The following is an 18,628-nucleotide window of genomic DNA, read 5'->3' on the forward strand; positions in this document are numbered from 1 at the left end:
AAGAAATCTCCAGGTTCAGACTGACTTCACCAGCAATCCCCACCAAATGTTTACTATACAAACTCTTCCAGAAAAACGAAGAGGAAAAAGTACTTCCTAACTCAATTAGGTAAACGCTACCCTGATACTAAAGCCAGACAAGCCTATACAAAAAAATCAAAGACCAACTTCCCTCACGAATATAGACGCAGAACTTCTGTGCAAAACTTCATTCTGCAAACCAGTCCACCGATATGCTAGAAGATAATGCCTCACTGCCAAGTGGGCTTTATTCCAGGAATGCAGGGTTGGGTTAACACTTGAAAAACAATGAAATTAACCACATTAACAAACTAAAAAAGAAAATTCCTACAACCATCTCAACAAACATAGGAAAAACATCTGACACAATCCAACATCCATTCCTGATAAAAGCTCCCAGCAAATTAGGATATAAGGAACTTCTTAAACTTGATTAGGGGATTTTTAAAAACCTATAACTAATATTACACCTAATGGTGAAAGACTGAATGCTTTCCTCCTAAGATGAGGAACAAGACAGGGGTATCTGCTCTCACCATTTATATTCAACTGTACTGGAGATCGTATACAGTGTGGTAAGAAATAAGGAATCCAGATCAGAAAGGAAGAAATAAGTCTGTCCTTACTCACAAACAACACGATCATCTATGTAGAAAATGCAAGAGAAACTATAAAAAGGCTACCAGGATACATGAGTTTAACAAAGTTGCAAAATACAAGTTTAATATGCAAAACAATCAATTACATTATTATATACTAGTAGTGAACAATCAGATACTGAAAAAAGTTTTGGGGCGCCTGGGTGGCTCAGTCAGTTAAGTGTCTAACTCTTGATTTTGGCTCAGGTCATGGTCTTGCAGTTTTGTGAGTTCGAGATCCATGTTGGGCTCTGTGCTGACAGCATGGAGCCTGCTTGGGATTCTCATTCTCTCTCCCTCCCCCCTGCTCCTCCCTCCACTCTTGCTCTCCATCTCTCTCAAATAGGAAAACTTAAAAAAAAAAAAAAAAAGAATGAAAAAGAAAGAAGTTTTGGTATAACATTACAATAGTATAAAAAACCATGAAATATTTAGGGATAAATCTCAACCCAGATGCTGCAGTATGTGACAGAAAAAAACATTAACTGAAAATCAAAAGACTAGCGTCCTTCTGGCTTGTTTTGCAGCCCAGTGGCTTTGAATACTATTGAGAACAAGTCCTTTCTCTTCTCTGGGCCTTTTTTCTAATGTGTACAATAATAAATTGAATCAGATCAGTAGCCCCTCAATTTTTCTACATCATGTATGCTTCTGAGAATTTGCTAAGAGGCACTGAACCTATGCTACATAAATGCTCTTAAGCAGAAAAGTTCGTACGTAACTCGAGGAGTTTAAGGGTCCTGTAGCACCCCATTCATAGACTCTCCCTCCACACCCCTTTGCCCAGTAAATACCTGGACCAGATCATTTGAGACCTTTGCAGTCGTACTACTGTCTTAATGTCATTAAGAGTTTTAGAAAACTACCTGGAAGAGAATTCTTATGGAGCCCTATCTCCATCAGCCCTCCCCCCGGTCCCCCTCCTCCCACTGACCAGTTTGATGGAGGTGGGGTTCTCCACAACTGAGTAGGCAGGAAGAGGCAACATGATGAACTGTGTGGCTGGCGCAGAGGAGCTACTCTCACTGGGATCCTGGGGGCATGTGGAGAGAAGGATGGTTTTACTGAGATGGAATAAAGAACAAACACCCAGGCCACCCACAACACTGAAAGACTGATCAAGTGCAGTAAAAACAGACAATGTGCTTGCCCAAAAAAACCCAATCTACAGTTATCTCAAACCTTTAATTTAGAACAAAGAAAGGAAAACTGTTATGCAGAGAATGTGCTATCCTCATTTTACAAATGAGAAAACTGAGGTTCTAACAGACTTAGGATTCCTAAAATCACAAAAGCATGGGAGTGAAAGAATCCAACTCTTCTGACCCTGTCAAATGTTCTTCACCCTTTCGATCTGCCTTAACCAGGCAGGCGGCATGCTTCCTCATCATAAATGGCACTAAGGTAACAAACAAAATGGACTTAGGCCTACCAGATTCCACTGCAAGGGAACCTGCTCTCACACACGTAGGCCATCCCTCAGCCTCAGCAGGACTCCTGCTCTCACAGGATGCTCTCGAAGGCCGGGGTAAGAGAGGGGAACCACGCAGTGGGATCGGTGAAACTGCTCTTTCCCCTCAGCTGGGCATGACACTTCTGCCACTGCAGAGACTTTTCTTCACTGTAAGTCCCATCAACCTGGCCTTAAGTAGAGCTTCCTATTTCCTCCTCACTCTATAAGCCCAGGGAGACCATCTGAAAATTCTCAACAGTTCAAGGTACCACTGTGTTTGCCAAAACAATCTTCAGGGAACATAAAATCCTAACAGCTTGACAGATCCTGGCTTTGGTTCATGGACAGCCCATATCATGTAAATGCAGTTAACATACCTCGGGTACTATCTCATGTGAGGAAATCCCTAGTTAACAAGGGCCAGAGTGGTTGGAAAGAGTGTCTAAGAAACTGAAGAGTACTTTAGAGTAAGCCCCAGGCCAAAAAGGTTCCAGAGGACTGTGGTTCTTCTAGGAGTCCACAGCAGTACCCTTAGTTACCGCTGCATGGCACCAGCTGCCTTTGCAGGAATTCTAGACAAAGCAAAAGACACCAGAGTGGCAGAGTCACTTACCCTCATGACAGTCACCACTGACATGCTCTCCGCAACCTGGGGGTGGGGCACGGCCAGGCTTCCAGTGGGGAGGTCTGGTGAGCCGCTCACTAAGGTCTCTTCAATTACCAGGCTCGTCTGGTACGACTGGTGGCTCTCTCCTACCTCCAGGGAAGCCTCCTCCAGGAGCACATCCTGGCTGAGGATCTCCGAGGTGGCGATCTCCTGTATGGCACTTGGCTGGGCCAGGGCCCCCGCCTCCTCAGCCAGCGCCTCCACAGCCAGGCACTGCTCTGCCATGCCCGCATGGCTGGGCACTGCCTCCGGGGCAGCGCCGGACACGAGAGAGGGCCCTTTAGGGGCTGCCTGGTTTGGGGCCCCACAGAGCTCTAGCTGAGGGCAACTCCGATCCTCCTGCAGGCTGCTCTTGGGGATGATGATATAATCTGAGCGGGGCAGGATCTTGCGGAAGCCGGGGATGTCCGGAACCACAGCAGTCAGCGCAGAGAGCTTAGAGTTCTGGGAATGAGGAAGGCAGGAAGAGGAAGACAAGCAGAGATAAATGGCATGAGACCACATGGACATACATGTATGATGGGTTTGGGTTTTTTTCTGTAAAAGGTACCAGAAAGACTCTCTTGACCCAAGACTTAGATAGGGTCAGCCTCAGGCAACGGTAACGTCACCCTCATCTGAATCAGTTTCACCAATGTAGCTTAACTTGCTCGGTCACACAGGAGACAGATAAAACAGATCAGACTCTGAAAGGGCACTGATCGTGGCATCTGAAACCATGAGCTGGAATCCCAGATCTGCAGTCTTGAGCAAATACTTTCCATTTTTTACATCGTGCTGCCCCATCTGTAAAAGGAAGAAGCCAAATTTAGCTACTTATGAGTTCCTTTCCAGCTCTGGTACTTTAGGATTCCAAAGTGGCAGAAGATTTAAACATCAGAATGTACAATGTTCAGTTAAATCCCAAAAAGCATAAAATATAAGTCAACTGGTCAAACTGGAACTCAAGGCAGCAAGCAAGGATTCTGGTAACACTGGTTTGTCCCAGACGTACGAAGGAGAGGAAGAACCATACACGTGAGAGAAAATGTGTATGGGTGGGTGTATCTGACAAGGACCTGAATATATTTGTGGCGGGCAGGGGGGCAGATATAAATATGAACACTGACTAGGATCTTAAAGTTTAGAAAACACTTTTCTGACCTTAAAAACACCACCATTAAGTAGGGTACTATTATTATTCCTATTGAAATAGGGAGATAAACTGTCTTAAAACATAAAATTAGTAAGTAAATAAAGCTAGGACTCTAAGCCAGCTCTTCTAAGAAGGAAGGAAACCAGGTATTAAATGCACAACCAAGAAAAAGGTGTTTTTGCTTTCTTTTTTCAAATTAAACTGAAAGTTACCCAATAAGTAAAACAGAAAAGTTCAAAGTCAACAGTAAAGGGAGAACTGAAATTAAATGGAAATAATTTCAGATGCATCTTTTAAAAGGAACACTAAGTCCATTACAAAAGGATCCTTAAATAAATCAAAAGCAAGAAGTCGATGAGACTACTTAAGATACAAAGGAAGCACTCAGAGATGAAAGTTAAAAGAAGCACTCAGATGAAACATAAAAACAGACAAGCCAGATCCTTTATGGAGCCTTTACTGGAGAGATAATGGAGAAATGACATTCTCAAGTCACCCTTTGAAGCAGACAGGTCAGGAGAACAAGATTAAGTGGTAGCAAGTGCAAAGAATGGTCTGGACTTAATCAACAAACCCAAGCACACAGAAACCAGGTCGGCCTGAATGGCACTGGAAACGTGGGTCTTGCCACTTGGCAAGAGACTGGCAGGGCTGCCAAGAAGCCAGGCTGCCACAAGGTCTCTGACAGGCTTTCAAAGTATGCAGGCAGGAGGGTCGCAGCTTCATACCGGGCAACATGGGAGAGTTCAAACCCAGCACCTGGAGCCTTCCCCAGCCCTGGCACATTCAGATGCTCATTAAATACCACCTTTTCTTACTACATGGTTACTGGACACTTAACCTACTAAACAGTGATATTTACTGACCAAGGTGGCATCCCAAGGACTCTGCTAGATGCTTTGTTATCTACTTTAAACATTGTAAGCAGTTACTATTATTCCCCACTTTAAAAAAAAATTTTTTTTAATGTTTATTTTTAAGAGAGAGAGAGAGAGAGACAGAGTGCAAGCAGGGGAGGGTCAGAGAGAGAGGGAGACACAGAATCTGAAGCAGGCTCCAGGCTCTGAGCTGTCAGATGCGGAGCTTGAACTCACAAACTGAGATCATGACCTGAGCCGAAGTCAGATGCTTAACCAACTGAGCCACCCAGGCGCCCCTAGTATTCTACACTTTACAATTGAGGAAACTAAGACTCAAAGATTAAGTGATTCTTCCAAGGTCACAGCTAGTTAGTATCAGAGCTAATCTACTGGTGTTCTTGGCAGCAGTGATAGAGATGATGGTAAATATATGAAGTCCCACGTGGATAAGGAAAAAATCATTGCAGATGATTTATCTAAAAAATTTTTTTAAGTCTTAATAAGGACAAGGGGTGCCTGGGTGGCTCAGTTGGTTAAGCATCCGACTCTTGATTTTGGCTCAGGTCATGATCTCACAGTTTGTGAGTTCAAGCCCCATGTCAGGCTCTGTGCTGACAGTGCAGAGCCTGCTTCAGATTTCTGTCTCCTTCTCTCTGTGCCCCTCCCCTGCTTGCTCTATCTCAAAATAAATAAATAAACATTGAAATAAAAATTTTTTTGGGTCTTAATAAGGACCTACATTACTGTCTAGCTTTAAATGCTATTATCACTCTGGGAATAGGGAAAAACTTCTTGTATGAGAGCAAAAGGTTGCTGACTTTATAATAAGGAAACAACAGGGGGTATATGCACTTTATTCCTAAACTCCACTTTCTGTCCCCAACAGGAATTGTCTCCCAGATTATTTACAAACAAATCCTCTAAAGGAGGGGGTACAAGTGGTATCTCTAAGACTGAAGATAGCACAAAACTCTTCCAGAAGAGGAATGCCAAGCCAATAAGGACAACGTAATCTAAATGGTGGTGGCAGATGGTCTCCGCTAAGGGAAAACACAACATCTTCTACAACACAATTGTTGCATTCCTCAAGAACCTTTACTCTAGTTATCAAAAAAATTAGAGACAATGTTTCAATTGAAAAAAAAGACTTAACATTAACCCTGCAATATCAAGGATATTTTTCCTGAAGGAATTTGTTAAAAACAAAACAAACAAACAAAAATCAGCTTTGGAGCACCTGGGTGGCTCAGTTGTTTGAGCATCCAGATTTTGGCATAGGTCACGATCCTAGGGTCATAGGATCAAACCCCACACTGGGCTCTGCACGGAGCATGGAGACTGCTTATGATTCTCTTTCTTGGGGCGCCTGGGTGGCCCAGTCGGTTGAACATCCGACCGGCTCAGGTCACGATCTCGCAGTTTGTGAATTCGAGCCCCCACGTCGGGCTCTGTGCTGACAACTCAGAACCTGGAGCCTGCTTCAGATTTTGGGTCTCCTTCTCTCTCTGCCCCTCCCCTGCTTGTGCTTTGTCTCTCTCGCTCTCTCTCAAAAATAAACAAACATTTAAAAAAAAATTCTTTCTTTCTCCCTTTGCCCCTCTCCTGTACTCATGCTCACTAACTCGTTCTCTAAACACACACACACACACACACACACACAGAACAAGCAAAACTGTACAAAAAAATAAAAATAAATAAAATAAGCCAGTCCTATTAATAGTTGCCAATGGGCTTTGGTACTATGAACTAGAAATACAAAATGGCTGGCAGGCACAAATTGGAATGCATTCCTGAGTATTCTTTAATTCAAGCCTCAGCTTCCTCCAACATCTTCAGCTTTAACCGTGCATTTCTGCTTCTGCCACGGTGTACAATGACCAGTGGGTAAGAGAAGAATGTGACATTACACAAAGCAGCTACAGCCGCTTCTAAACTCTGCAAGTCCAACTGCTGATTATAACCAAGCAATCAGTACGACACATGTTCATTACGTTCAGTGAGTAACATGAACACTGTGCAGGCGAAATGCCTACAGCAGCTACTACATTAAGAGAAAACTTGGGGCACGTGGGTGGTTTGGGCACGTGGGTGGTTCAGTCAATTAAGTGTCCAACTCTTTGTTTCCGCTCAGCTTTTGATCTCACGGTTCATGGGACTGAGCCCTATGTTGGGCTCTGCGCTGACAGTGGGATTCTCTGTCTCTCTCTCTCTCTCTGCCCCTCCACTGCATATGCATGCTCTCTCTCCAAATAAATGAATAGACTTTAAAAAACAAAAACAAAAACAAGACAAGACAGACTGAAAGTTTTCCCAAGAAAAGGGAACAGGAGAACAGGAGGTTGGTCTTCCCAAGGCCTTCCCCACACTGACCCAATGAAGAATTAGGTGGAAAAAAAATTACTTACAGGATCCAAACCTTCTTTCTCTAGTTTGGCTTTCTCCAGATAGTAACTCCTCTCGGCCACACTCAGGAGCCTCCAACTTTCACTAATCTTCTTATTGATCTCAGACTGAGGGAGGTGGGGGAGCTCCTGTTGCACTTTCAAGTAGATGTCGTAATAGTACAGAAGGTAAGCGGACCTAAAGGAAGCAGTGACTTCTTCAGATTTTCCTCTCATTCAACCAGTAAAAACTGCAGTGTTAGCGTTTGATAGTAAAGAGGCAAAAACCTAGCATTTTATTTCAAAGCATTTATCTAAATAGGGACTGAAGCAAACAAACATTTAAACAACAGCCCCAGACGGTGTACAGGCTTCTCCCTCTAGAAGGCTGGAAGCAAAAGCTTGTCCGATTCACTTTTCAATGGACAGCATTTTCTACTGGAATGACTGGCTTTAAAGGCCAGTATGAGCAAAGATATACAAGTGCCCTGTCCCTTCACTCTCAGGGAAAAGTCACTTAGGGGGCTGATCAAAATCTAGTTACCACTCACATGCTTTACTCCTCTACACAGCCTCTGGCCATCTCACTGGTCAACAACACCTCCCCAGAGTTGAGCAAGGGAAGTAAATTAACTACCAAAGTAACCTGAAACTGGTAGCCTCAGCAAGAAGTTTAGCTAAGAGGGAGATTAGAGCCACAGTATGAATAGTCTTTACAGACATCACCCATACTGTTTATGTTTCTGTGTTTTTATTAATTCTCTATTTTAAATGCTTCAACATCGACGATGACAATAATAATACAGTTCATTTGAGCACAGCCTCCACCATTTGTATGGTACGATTTCCTGTGACAGCCCTAAAACATGATCATGATCTGGCCAGGAATGGCAATTGCTGGTTATCAATCGACCGCTTCCTATTTCCCATCTCCTTCTCCCCACAACGCCACGCCCATTCAACAACAGACGTGGCCTCTCGGTGAACCTGGACACAGCCTAAGGTCTTCCTCAACATGGTTTTCCAAGCAGCTTGTGTTTATAAATGCCAGCTAAAAGTGTTGGCTAACCTGGGTTTCTTGGCCTTTTCTCCATGTATTTTATACTTTTTCTTCTTCTTGGGTGGCCCAGGAGAGGTGTAACAGTAGGCTTCCTCAATTTCCTCCATCACGACAGTTACCTCAGTACCATCATATGATGCATCCATGGCTAGAATAAAGGCAAACACAAACAAGTTTCAAAAATCTATCCTAAAAAGAACAGCAGGCACTTGATCCAATGATCCCCTCTCTCTGCCAGGCCCTTAAAGTTCAGTTATTTCCCAAACTCAGCAGATCCTAGGAAGCACTGGCAGGTGGGGGGGTACTTAACTAACAGAGACTCCAGTGTTCCACCTCAGCTCTTCAGAATCAGAATCTCCCGAGGGTATGGAAATCTGTATGCTTAACAAGTGCCCCGGGTGATTCCTCTGACTAGGCAAATTTAGGATCATTAGCTTAGAGAGCTCATTTGCTTATAATCATTTATAGGACATAATAATTCTTCAACTCATAATAATTCTTCAACTCAAAGATTAGCCCCACATTGTAAGAATTCCATATGGTAACACATTAAAAGAATACGTAGCCATGATTCAGAAGTTCTGGACCCTCACTCATGTCTCATTACCTTAAGCCACTGCCTCAATGATTCATTCAGACACGCAGTAAGTGGCGGTGTGTGATAGATTTCTTTACACTCTGCCAGCTTGTGTGACTCTGAGCAGGTCCTTCAGCTAGTTCAGGTTCGATTCTTTCACATATAAAAAGAAAGATGTCTCATCCACCTTTGCTACAGATTTTCAGTGATAAGGCTCAAAGGATACCATAGAAATAATTCTATTTGAGAATAGTCAAGTGCTACACAAAAGGGCTCATTAGTAAAGATTAATAACCTATGGCTGAGGTGCTTAATGACCCGCCTAAGGCCACCACACCCAAATAGGGACTTAACAGATTTTTTTTTTTAATTGAAAAAGCCAACTCTCTGAGTCTTCTTTCATGACACTACATTGCTCCCCATTGTCCCCTGGCAATCCTCAAAACCAGCACTGTTCCATACACTTTCTGCACTGATAGCAACGTTCGGAATCTGTACTCCCCAATATGGCCACTAAGCACCTGAAATATGACTAGTGTGATGGAGAAACCAAATTAATTTGGTTTTGTTTAACTGTAATGAATTTAAATTAGCCACATATAGCTAATGGCTAGAGTACTGGACAACTCAGGTTTAAACAGTAATCTGACATACCAACATCACTCTCCAGCCTAAGAAACAGAAAACCTATTAACAGCCTTGCCTGGAAAAAGAAAGGCATAAAAAAACCTGAATGATGAGTTCAAGAAGAGTTAGTAGATTCGTGGCCACGTTCTTAGTAGGAGTTCTACCCTGGAAGACTCCATCCCTAGAGGGAGAAAGGTTTCCAGAAACCCCTTCAATTTTATGAGACAGAAATGATACACTATTGTTGCTCCTGAAAATCTGTCAGAAGAGAATTTAGGATTCTGGGAGGAGGGAGTTGGAGCAGAAAACATGGGAGAAATCTGTGTATTACAGAGCCCGGTCGCAGGTCATTTAAACCTCACTCCACAAATGATGAAGTTATCTGGTTAAGGTATAATGAGAAAAAATGAGAAAAAGTGTTGAGCAGTGCTTTTAGACCTGGCTTCAAGGCTCAACTCTAACCATGTGATCTCAGACCAGCCGATACCTCATCCTGAATTTCAGCTGTTCCTTGTGTGAGATGAAAACGCTGAAACAGGTAGCTACTAAATTTGGGGAAGGCAAGAATACCTTTGAGAATGTCATGAAAGCTAAAAACCCTACCCTAGAAAATCCAGACAAACAATGTGTCACCTATAACTTTAAAGACACCCCGAGTCAGGGGCGCCTGGGTGGCTCAGTCGGTTAAGTGTCCGACTTCGGCGCAGGTCATGATCTCATGGTTCATAGGTTAAGCCCCGCATGGGGCTCTGTGCTGACCGCTAACTCAGCCTGGGGCCTGCTTCAGATTCTGTGTCTCCCTCTCTCTCTGACCCTTCCCTGCTCATGCTGTCTCTCTCTCAGAAATAAATAAAACAAAGAAAAAAAGATACCCTCAGTCAAAAACGCATTATTCCCAAAGTTCTTTCTTGTTCTGTGTCACTCTAATGATTTCCCCTCCCATTAAAACAAATAAATCCTGCATTCTGTCACAGTGCCACCCAGGATGAGAATATAACCCGCTGCTCGGTCAGGTAAGTTAACAGACCAGTGCCTTCACTGGGTAAGGGTGGCTAGAGCTCAAGTCAAGGCTATGTAGGCACTGTCCTTTTTTTGCCCTTAATTAATCGACTTCTCAGCCCTCGAGAGCCTTGCAGAGAAAAGCAGTAACTGCAGGAGAACATCTGTAAACAAGCCATATAAGGTTTCAGCACCCAGGGCAAAACAATTTAGAAAACAGTTATTACAACCACCTTGGAGGGAGGCAGGAACAGATCACCCTGGGTTTTTGCTTGTTTGAGGACCCCATTTTAACCTGGGTGCAAGATTATTTCAGACCCTAGGCCTCAATACACCCGTGCAAAAAAAAAAAAAGCAGGATAACATAAAGGTTAAAACCAAGGGCTCTAGAAGGCTAAAGATCGGAATTCTAAGTTACACATTTTAACAGCATCCACACAGAACTCTATGACCTTGAGAAGCCTACTTACTCTCTCTGAGCCTCCCTTTTCTCATCTGTGAAACAGGATTAAGGGCCGTACGTGAAATTGGAGACACTTTGTTCTATCGGATGCTCCTCATAACCTCGTGAGATGGTCTTTGACGGTTCGACTAGGGGCCACCACGTGAGATGGTCTCTGACGGTTCGACTAGGGGCCACCAGGGCTTGCCTTTGAGCTAGTTCCTCTCCCTCTTGGGGTCTGCGATGTCCCAAAGACACCGAATGCGGAAGAAGACTAAGGCTCACTGCTCCTATTTTGTGGAAGAGACAGGAGGGCTCGGAGAGCCGCAGGACCCGGCTCGAGGTCGCCCAGCAGGTCCCAGGGCGGTGAGGTGCTCGAGGCGGGACTTACCCGGAGGAGCGTGTACGCCGCGCGGCTCACATTCCCGGAGGCGTCCGGCCCGGGGGCTTGACAAGGGGGCTGGCCGGCGCACTCGCGCTCCCCGCTGTCGGGGAGAGGCGGCTCCAGTCGTGACAGCGGCAACAAGGAAGTGGAGGCGTGGGCTCGCGCGCGCATCCCGGGGGCTGGAGGAGCCCCGGCCCCGCGGCCCCGCCCGGCGACACACGGCGCGGAGTCGCGACAGCTCCTCTCGCTCCCTCTCCTTGGAGTCGCGATACGAGGTCGTGGAAGGGGGGTACAGGAGCACAGGTTCGCTCCGCAGGCTATTCACCGACGCCTGCCGAGGGCCCCGGGGGTCAAGCCCCGGGGAGCCCGAGGAAGACAGCAGGGACACGGGCGTCGCCGCAGCACCGGTTCCGCGGCGGCGGCGGCGGCGACAACAGCAGCAGCAGCAGCAGCAGCACACCTCGGATTGCCAGGGAGACCCTTCCCAGCCGCCCTCGCGGCGCGCCGGAAGCGGCCCCCTGCGCGTGACTGCGCGCGACTCTTTGCGCACGCGCAACAGTCTAGCCCTAGTCGAGAGGAGGGCCCATAGGAACTGCTCAGATGCTTAGAGGGGGCTGGTAAGGCGGACGGACTGCTTCCGGCTAGAGGTTCCGGGAGGAGGAGGAAGCTGCGACCGCCCGCGGTAGGACGCCGGGGCGGCTTAGCCCTCGGGCATCGCCGTAGGGCGATCAGGTAACTGGGGCGGGGCTGTGCGGAGCGTGAGAGGTCGTGGCCACGCCTCACTTCTCAAAGCCACGTCGGGCCCTGGGGAGCCCCAGCCCCTCCGTCTCAGCACGGTGTTCAAGGCCTGACCCCAGCCCTGCCCGGTCTGTCCCCGCTCGTTCAGGGTAGGATTCTTACTTCTTAGCGCCGCATCAAGCTGTCGTCCTCACCCGGGTGATCTGCCTTCGATCTGTCCTTCTGTCCCACACACGGTTATGATCGTGAGTTCTAGAGTGATTCAAATCTAGCTGAAAGACCAAGTGGAGAGGCTCTGGAATCAGACGAGAATAGTATATACTACTTTCCCGCCAGTGTCACAGATTGTTCCACATTTGTACAAGTCCCTGCGCGACCCTCACTGTCTTGCAAATGTATTTCCAATCTGCATACTTTTCTCCATGTACTGCTGTCACCACCATCCTGGTCACCATTATTTCCTCCTGGACTGATGGAGTCTCTTCCCACCTCCCCTCTTGTAGCTCTGTGGTCTGCTCTCCACACAACAGGCAGAGTGATCTTTTTGCACCGTAAGTGTGATTCGGTCACTTTCTGCTTAACACCACCTAGTGTCTTTTCATTCACTTAAATTCAACCTTAACTTGACCTATGGGACTTTGGCTTGGCTCTTGCTTCATCCTCTTTCCGTGTCTCCTCTCAATACTGGTAGTTCCCAGCACAAGGTATATAGTACTCCAGAAGTGTTCAGAACACTGACTTCCTGCTGCGTCTCCCTGGAGTTGAATCCCAGTCCTGCCATGTATAAGCTGTATAAAGCATGCAGAGTAACCAATAATGTTTATGAAGTAGATCCTCAGGAATTGGTTTCCATCTCCTCAATAATCAGTTCTCATCTCCGTACACGGTACCACCATCCATTGGATTGTTGAGTGCTCCAGCCAGAAATCTGGGAGTTATCCTTGACTGCTCTTGCACTTCACATGCAGGCCGTCAGCAAGATCTACAAAAACATAGCCCCAAACTGACTCTTTCTCACCATAGCCACTATTACTGTAATCCAAGCCACCATTCTCTCACTTCTGGACTCCCACAGCAGCCTCCTAACTAGTCTCCTGCTTTTTCTCTGACACCCTACAGTTCCATTCTTTACCAAGCAGTCATCTTTCTCCTCACTTAAAATCCTTCAGTAGCTTCTCTTTACATTCAAATTAATATATCCCAACTCTATGGCCTATTAGGCTAGCTTGCTTTTATCTTCAGAGTTAAGGCCACCTCTTGGAAGAATGATTTTAACCATCAGGTTCTCCACTTTGCAACCAAAGGACTCTTTTTAAAGTGCACATCTGGGGCACCTGGGTGGCTCAGCCGGTTAAGCATCCAACTCTTGATTTTGGCTCAGGTCATGATCTCACGGTTTGTGGGATCAAGCCCTGCGTAGGGTTCTGTGCTGAGAGCATGGAGCCTGCTTGGGATTCTCTCTCTCTCTCTCTCTCTCTCTCTCTCTGCCATCCCCAGCTCACTGTGGCTCTCTCTCTCTCAAAATAAACATTTTAAAAAATGCAAATATGATCATCTCCTTCAAATAAACAGACCTCTATGGCCTCTTATTGTCCCAGGATCAAGCTAGAATTTCTATAATTTGGCTCTTGCTTTCTTCTCCAAAGACTTTTTTTTCCTGACCATGCCATCTTGTTTTATATAGTATTTTATTGCCTTTATATCTATTTCCTTCTATCTCATGAATTCCTAGTTGTTTTACTCTAAGACCCAGCATCAATAGTTTCCTCTTCGAAGTATACTGCCCATCCATGCCCCACCCAGTTGATCATCCCCACTTCTAGTTCATAATACTCAGTAACCTCTTTTATAGTTTTCCAGGCACTCTGGTGTTTGTCTTCCCTGCGTCCCTGATGGGCTCCTCAGTGGTGGGCACTGTGTTCCATTCATCTCTGTATGGCTGGCATCAAGCACAGTGCTTAGCACATAGAGGATGCCAAGAATGAATAGATAAGTGTGTGGAGGTGGTGGTAGAACTCAGCGCTTGGAAAGCTGCAGTCACAGCAGAAGGTCACAGCCCCTTGTCCTGTGAGGATTCTCAGGATAAAATGTCTGCACAGGCAGTTAGCAAAACTGCCACTGCCTGGTCATGTTTCCTTTTTCATAGCCACATCACACTCTATAATTCTCTTGTTATTCTGTTCACTTATTGCTGATCTTCCTCCACCATATTGTATATTCCATAAGGGCAGGGACCTTGACCGTGTTGTTCATCACCATATCCTTACCACTTGGCACCTATAAATATTCACTAAATGAATGTGTGGCTAACGCAAACATTCCCACAGTGAAAATCTTTCCAACCCAAACGGGTAGAGCTTTGAAGATCTCATTTCGTTGGACTTTCAGGCAGGACGACAGAGTGGCAGAAATGTCACAGATTCTCAGTCAAGAAATCTTGAGCTGTAGGAACTTGGGTAGGCCCCTTCCCTGGGCCTCAGTTTCTGGTTTTAAAACGAGTCAGAAAATAATCCCTTGAATTTATACAGCGCCCTGCTATTTGCAGTCCTCTTTTACTACATATTATTTCCATTGATTCTCATATCAGACAGAGCAGACATTATTATTTTCACAGAAGCTCCGAAAGTTTAAGCGAACTCGAGCCTCTGTAAGATCTATTTCAAACATGCTATGAGTCTATATAAGGAATCCGTACAAAAAGCAGTAGTGTGAATCGCTTTTTCTCTTGATTTAGGCCTTATATTATCATTTCCTAGTCAGATTCTGAAAAATCTGACCCATCTGTAGGGGGAATCCATTTGCTTTGGTTCCTCACAGGTACTCCATTTTGTCTCCACAGCTTTCTACACTTGTGGCAAAACAAGCCAAGAGGGGGAACCCACGGAGCCCTGGTAATTGGGGCCCGGCCCTCCCTCTGTGGACATGGCGAACAAGGGGAACAAGAAACGTCGGCAGTTTTCCCTGGAGGAGAAAATGAAAGTCGTGGAAGCGGTAGACTCAGGAAAGAGGAAAGGCGACGTGGCCAAAGAATTCGGTATCACTCCTTCTACCTTGTCTACATTCTTAAAGGACCGCGCCAAATTTGAAGAGAAGGTACGGGAGGCATCTGTGGGCCCACAGCGGAAAAGGATGAGGAATGCTCTGTATGACGACATCGATAAGGCTGTTTTTGCCTGGTTTCGAGAAATCCATGCCAAAAACATCCTTGTGACTGGTTCTGTCATTCGGAAAAAAGCACTAAACTTGGCCAACATGCTCGGCTATGACAACTTCCAAGCAAGCGTGGGCTGGCTGAACAGATTTAGGGATCGCCACGGGATTGCATTGAAAGCACTCTGTAGAGAAGACAGTGACAGATTAATGAACAGCTTAGGAATAGATAAGGTTAATGAGTGGCATGCAGGGGAAATTATAAAACTGATTGCTGACTACAGCCCAGATGATATCTTTAACGCTGACGAGACAGGAGTGTTTTTCCAGTTGCTTCCCCAGCACACGCTTGCTGCTAAAGGGGACCATTGTAGAGGGGGCAAGAAGGCAAAGCAGAGGTTGACAGCACTCTTCTGTTGCAATGCTTCAGGGACCGAAAAAATGAGACCATTGATTGTTGGTAGGTCAGCCAACCCACGCTGTCTCAAGAATGTCCGTTCCCTCCCTTGTGATTACCGAGCCAACCGGTGGGCATGGATGACGCGGGACCTGTTTAATGAGTGGCTAATGCAAGTGGATGCCAGGATGAAGCGGGCGGAACGCCACATCCTCCTGCTAATCGACAACTGCTCAGCTCATAGCATGCTGCCGCGCTTGGAAAGGATTCGCGTGGGATACCTGCCTTCTAACTGTACTGCTGTTCTACAGCCGCTGAACCTTGGCATAATTCATGCCACCAAAGTGCTGTATCGAAGCCACCTCCTGAAACACACCCTCCTCAAGCTCCACAGCAGCGAGGGTCCAGAAAAAGTGGACATGAGACAGGCCATTGACATGATCGCAGCAGCATGGTGGTCGGTCAAGCGGTCCACGGTGGTGAGATGCTGGCAGAAGGCGGGCATCCTCCCCGCGGAACTGACGGATTCGGACACAGAAGCAGCAGCCAGTGAACCAGAGATAGCCACGGAACAGTTGTGGCACTCCGTGGCCATTGCCACCTGTGTCCCAAATGAAATAAATTTCCAGGACTTTGTCACTGCAGATGATGATCTAATGATCTCTCAAGAGCTGATGGACACAGAGGGCACCCAGGTCACAGAGGCTAGTGAAAATCCAGATGAAGCTGGAAGTGAAGAGGAGGGAGAGGCGCCTTCACCACAGCTGCCAAAAATCACCATCGCAGAGGCCCTCTCAAGTGTACAGAAACTCAGACAGTTCCTGTCCACTTGCGTAGGCGTTCCCGATGCCGTTTTTGGACAACTAAATGGCATAGATGAATACTTAATGAGAAAAGCAACACACACTCTTGTTGACTCCCAAATTACAGATCTTCTCCAAACAAAATAATGTAGGAATTAGCGGTCTCTTTTCATTCAGAACAATGTAGTTTACAAGAATAAAGTGGGGTTTTTTTGTTGTTGTTAAGATAGGGTATGGAACTTAAATTTTAAGCAGTATTTTGATGACAACATTCCAATCCTCTGAAATAATCAGGAAACTTCCTTGAATGGAATTTGGAAATGAAATTTGACGACTCTGTGTGTTATCTTTTGATTCCATCAAGTGGTTCCCAATGTTGTCTGCACCTTGGGGTCTCTCGAGGATCTTTTAAAAATTTCCAAAGCCCAGGCCTTAGCCCAAACCAATTAAATCACAAACACTGGTGATGGGTCACAGGCATTAGTAGTTTGTGAAGCTCCCCAGGTAATTCCAATATGCAGAAAAGTTTGGGAATGATTGGATTGACCGCAGGAAAATCAAACATTCTGTGGGTGGAGAGCCAACTTCTTCCCAGTAAGTCTAGCTCAGCATTTTCTGAAGTTAGCTCACTTTAGAATCACTTGGAAGGCTTGCTAAAACCCAGATGGCTGGGTTCCACCTCCATATTTTCTGACTCAGTGGGTCTTAGGTGGGGCCCCCAAATTTACATTTCGTAACAAGTTCCCAGGTTAGGCTCGAACTGAAGTGGTCCAGGATCCATACTTTGAGAATCCCTGATTTAGCTGGATTCGAGTACTTCTCTTTTCATTTGGCCATCTGGATACTCCCTCTCACCAACTAGCAAAAAAGAAAAGGAAAGACAAAGCATTAGCTGTTCTTATTCCAGATCTGTTAACCCCTTTCTCCTTTCTCTACAGCCTGCCTACCTTTTCCCTTGTATGCCCCACCAGTTAGCCAAGTATTGAGTAGAGATACATCTGTCAGTGCCCAAAGAGCTAACAGGAGCCACCTAGCAAATTAACACATCTTGTAATGCTTGAGGATTATTGCTCACAGGGAGCTGGGGCACAGGCGAACACGAGCAGCATTAAAGAGGAGATACGATAAAAACTTGGAGTGATGGTATAATGTTAGAATCCCGCTAATCTGGGTCACAGGAAAGAGCATACAGCCCCGTGTACCCCTCACTTTGCAGAAAAGGTGAGAGGGAAGTTTGTGGGAGACAGGACATGTGTGACGGGGTTTGGCTCGTGCTCTACCAGGATTATTTGCACTGTTCTCCACACCTGTGGATAATCCAGCCTGGACTTTATGATTAAGATGAAGGCACGCTATGTTTGCCTTTACTAAAATTACTTCACCTTCATTCCTTTATGTTTCTTCTTCACAGATATCTGCTAGAGCAGAGTTGATTTTAAGTTATTTTAGAACTATATAAGTTTATGACCAGATTTATAATATTAAAAGTTTTCTTCCTATAAAGAAGGATACTATTCATATCCATTATAACTCTAGTATCCCTAATATGTGAGCTGTTTCATTTTTAGAAGGTATATACAATACCTGTCAGTGTTGTAGGGTAGATTCCCTCTCCCCAGCCCCCCCCCCAGGTTAATTTTGTGTTTATTTAAAAAGCCCATGGCAATTCAATAATTTTTCCTTCTGTAGCCATTTAATTGAAACACATATAAAGCAGATTAATCATAGAAAGTATTGCATCCTTGTTGAACAAAGTAACAGTCACAAAAAACAGAGGTTTAAGTAGATTTTTGAAACCTTGTTTTGGATATTTTTCTTTCCAACAAACTAGTATAGTGAAAAGTCCTATATTTTAATTTTTTTTAAGTTTATTTAGTTTTAGAGAGAGAGAATCCCAAGCAGGCTCCACGCTGTCAGAACAGAGCCTGTCATGGGGCTCAGTCCCATGAACCATGGGATCGTGACCTGAGCTGAAAGAGATGAAGAGCTGGACGCTTAACCAACTGAGCCACCCAGGTGCCCCAAAAGCATTATACATATTTTTCAGTCCTTAATAGCTAGGAGGGGAAAACAATGTCCTCTAGCTGAGTCCCAAGTTTCCATCTCATCATCAGCACCTTCACTATGGTCACCATTTTATGTCGGGATTACCGACACAATTTTGAATTTCTTCCCTCACCTTTCTTCTCCCAAAGACCACTTTGCACATGTTAGATCCATTGACCTCATGCCATTTCCCCTGCCCACGGGTCTGTGGTGGCTCCCAAATGCCCTAAAACAAACCAGAAGCCTAGA

The 18,628-nt window shown here is 45.4% G+C and overlaps 2 protein-coding genes across 4 annotated transcripts in view; one reads left to right on the plus strand and one right to left on the minus strand.

Annotated features, from left to right (window-relative positions):
* The window catches only part of HMGXB3 (HMG-box containing 3), a 47,050-nt gene extending 35,310 nt beyond the window's left edge, over positions 1 to 11,740 (minus strand). Inside the window, exons 1-5 of one of the 3 annotated variants that reach the window (XM_039239411.1) lie at positions 11,252 to 11,740; positions 8,225 to 8,363; positions 7,180 to 7,354; positions 2,726 to 3,223; positions 1,594 to 1,692 (exon numbers count right to left, since the gene is read on the minus strand). In XM_039239411.1, coding sequence (XP_039095342.1) covers positions 1,594 to 1,692; positions 2,726 to 3,223; positions 7,180 to 7,354; positions 8,225 to 8,361 — 909 coding nt within the window. In that variant the 5' untranslated portion in view covers positions 8,362 to 8,363; positions 11,252 to 11,740. Of the gene's footprint in view, positions 1 to 1,593; positions 1,693 to 2,725; positions 3,224 to 7,179; positions 7,355 to 8,224; positions 8,364 to 8,822; positions 8,852 to 11,251 lie in introns of those variants that run through there. The other 2 variants (XM_039239414.1, XM_039239413.1) reach the window with 2 other exon arrangements.
* Positions 11,741 to 11,913: 173 nt separating this feature from the next.
* Positions 11,914 to 17,982, plus strand: TIGD6 (tigger transposable element derived 6). Its single transcript, XM_039239416.1, has 2 exons — positions 11,914 to 11,977; positions 14,823 to 17,982. The coding sequence occupies exon 2, from the start codon at positions 14,906 to 14,908 to the stop codon at positions 16,478 to 16,480; it is 1,575 nt and encodes a 524-aa protein (XP_039095347.1). The 5' UTR covers positions 11,914 to 11,977; positions 14,823 to 14,905; the 3' UTR covers positions 16,481 to 17,982.
* The last annotated feature ends 646 nt before the right edge of the window (positions 17,983 to 18,628 follow it).

Source organism: Hyaena hyaena, unplaced genomic scaffold (genome assembly GCF_003009895.1).
Source record: "Hyaena hyaena isolate Hyena2069 unplaced genomic scaffold, ASM300989v1 scaffold_157, whole genome shotgun sequence".
NCBI lineage: Eukaryota > Metazoa > Chordata > Mammalia > Carnivora > Hyaenidae > Hyaena > Hyaena hyaena.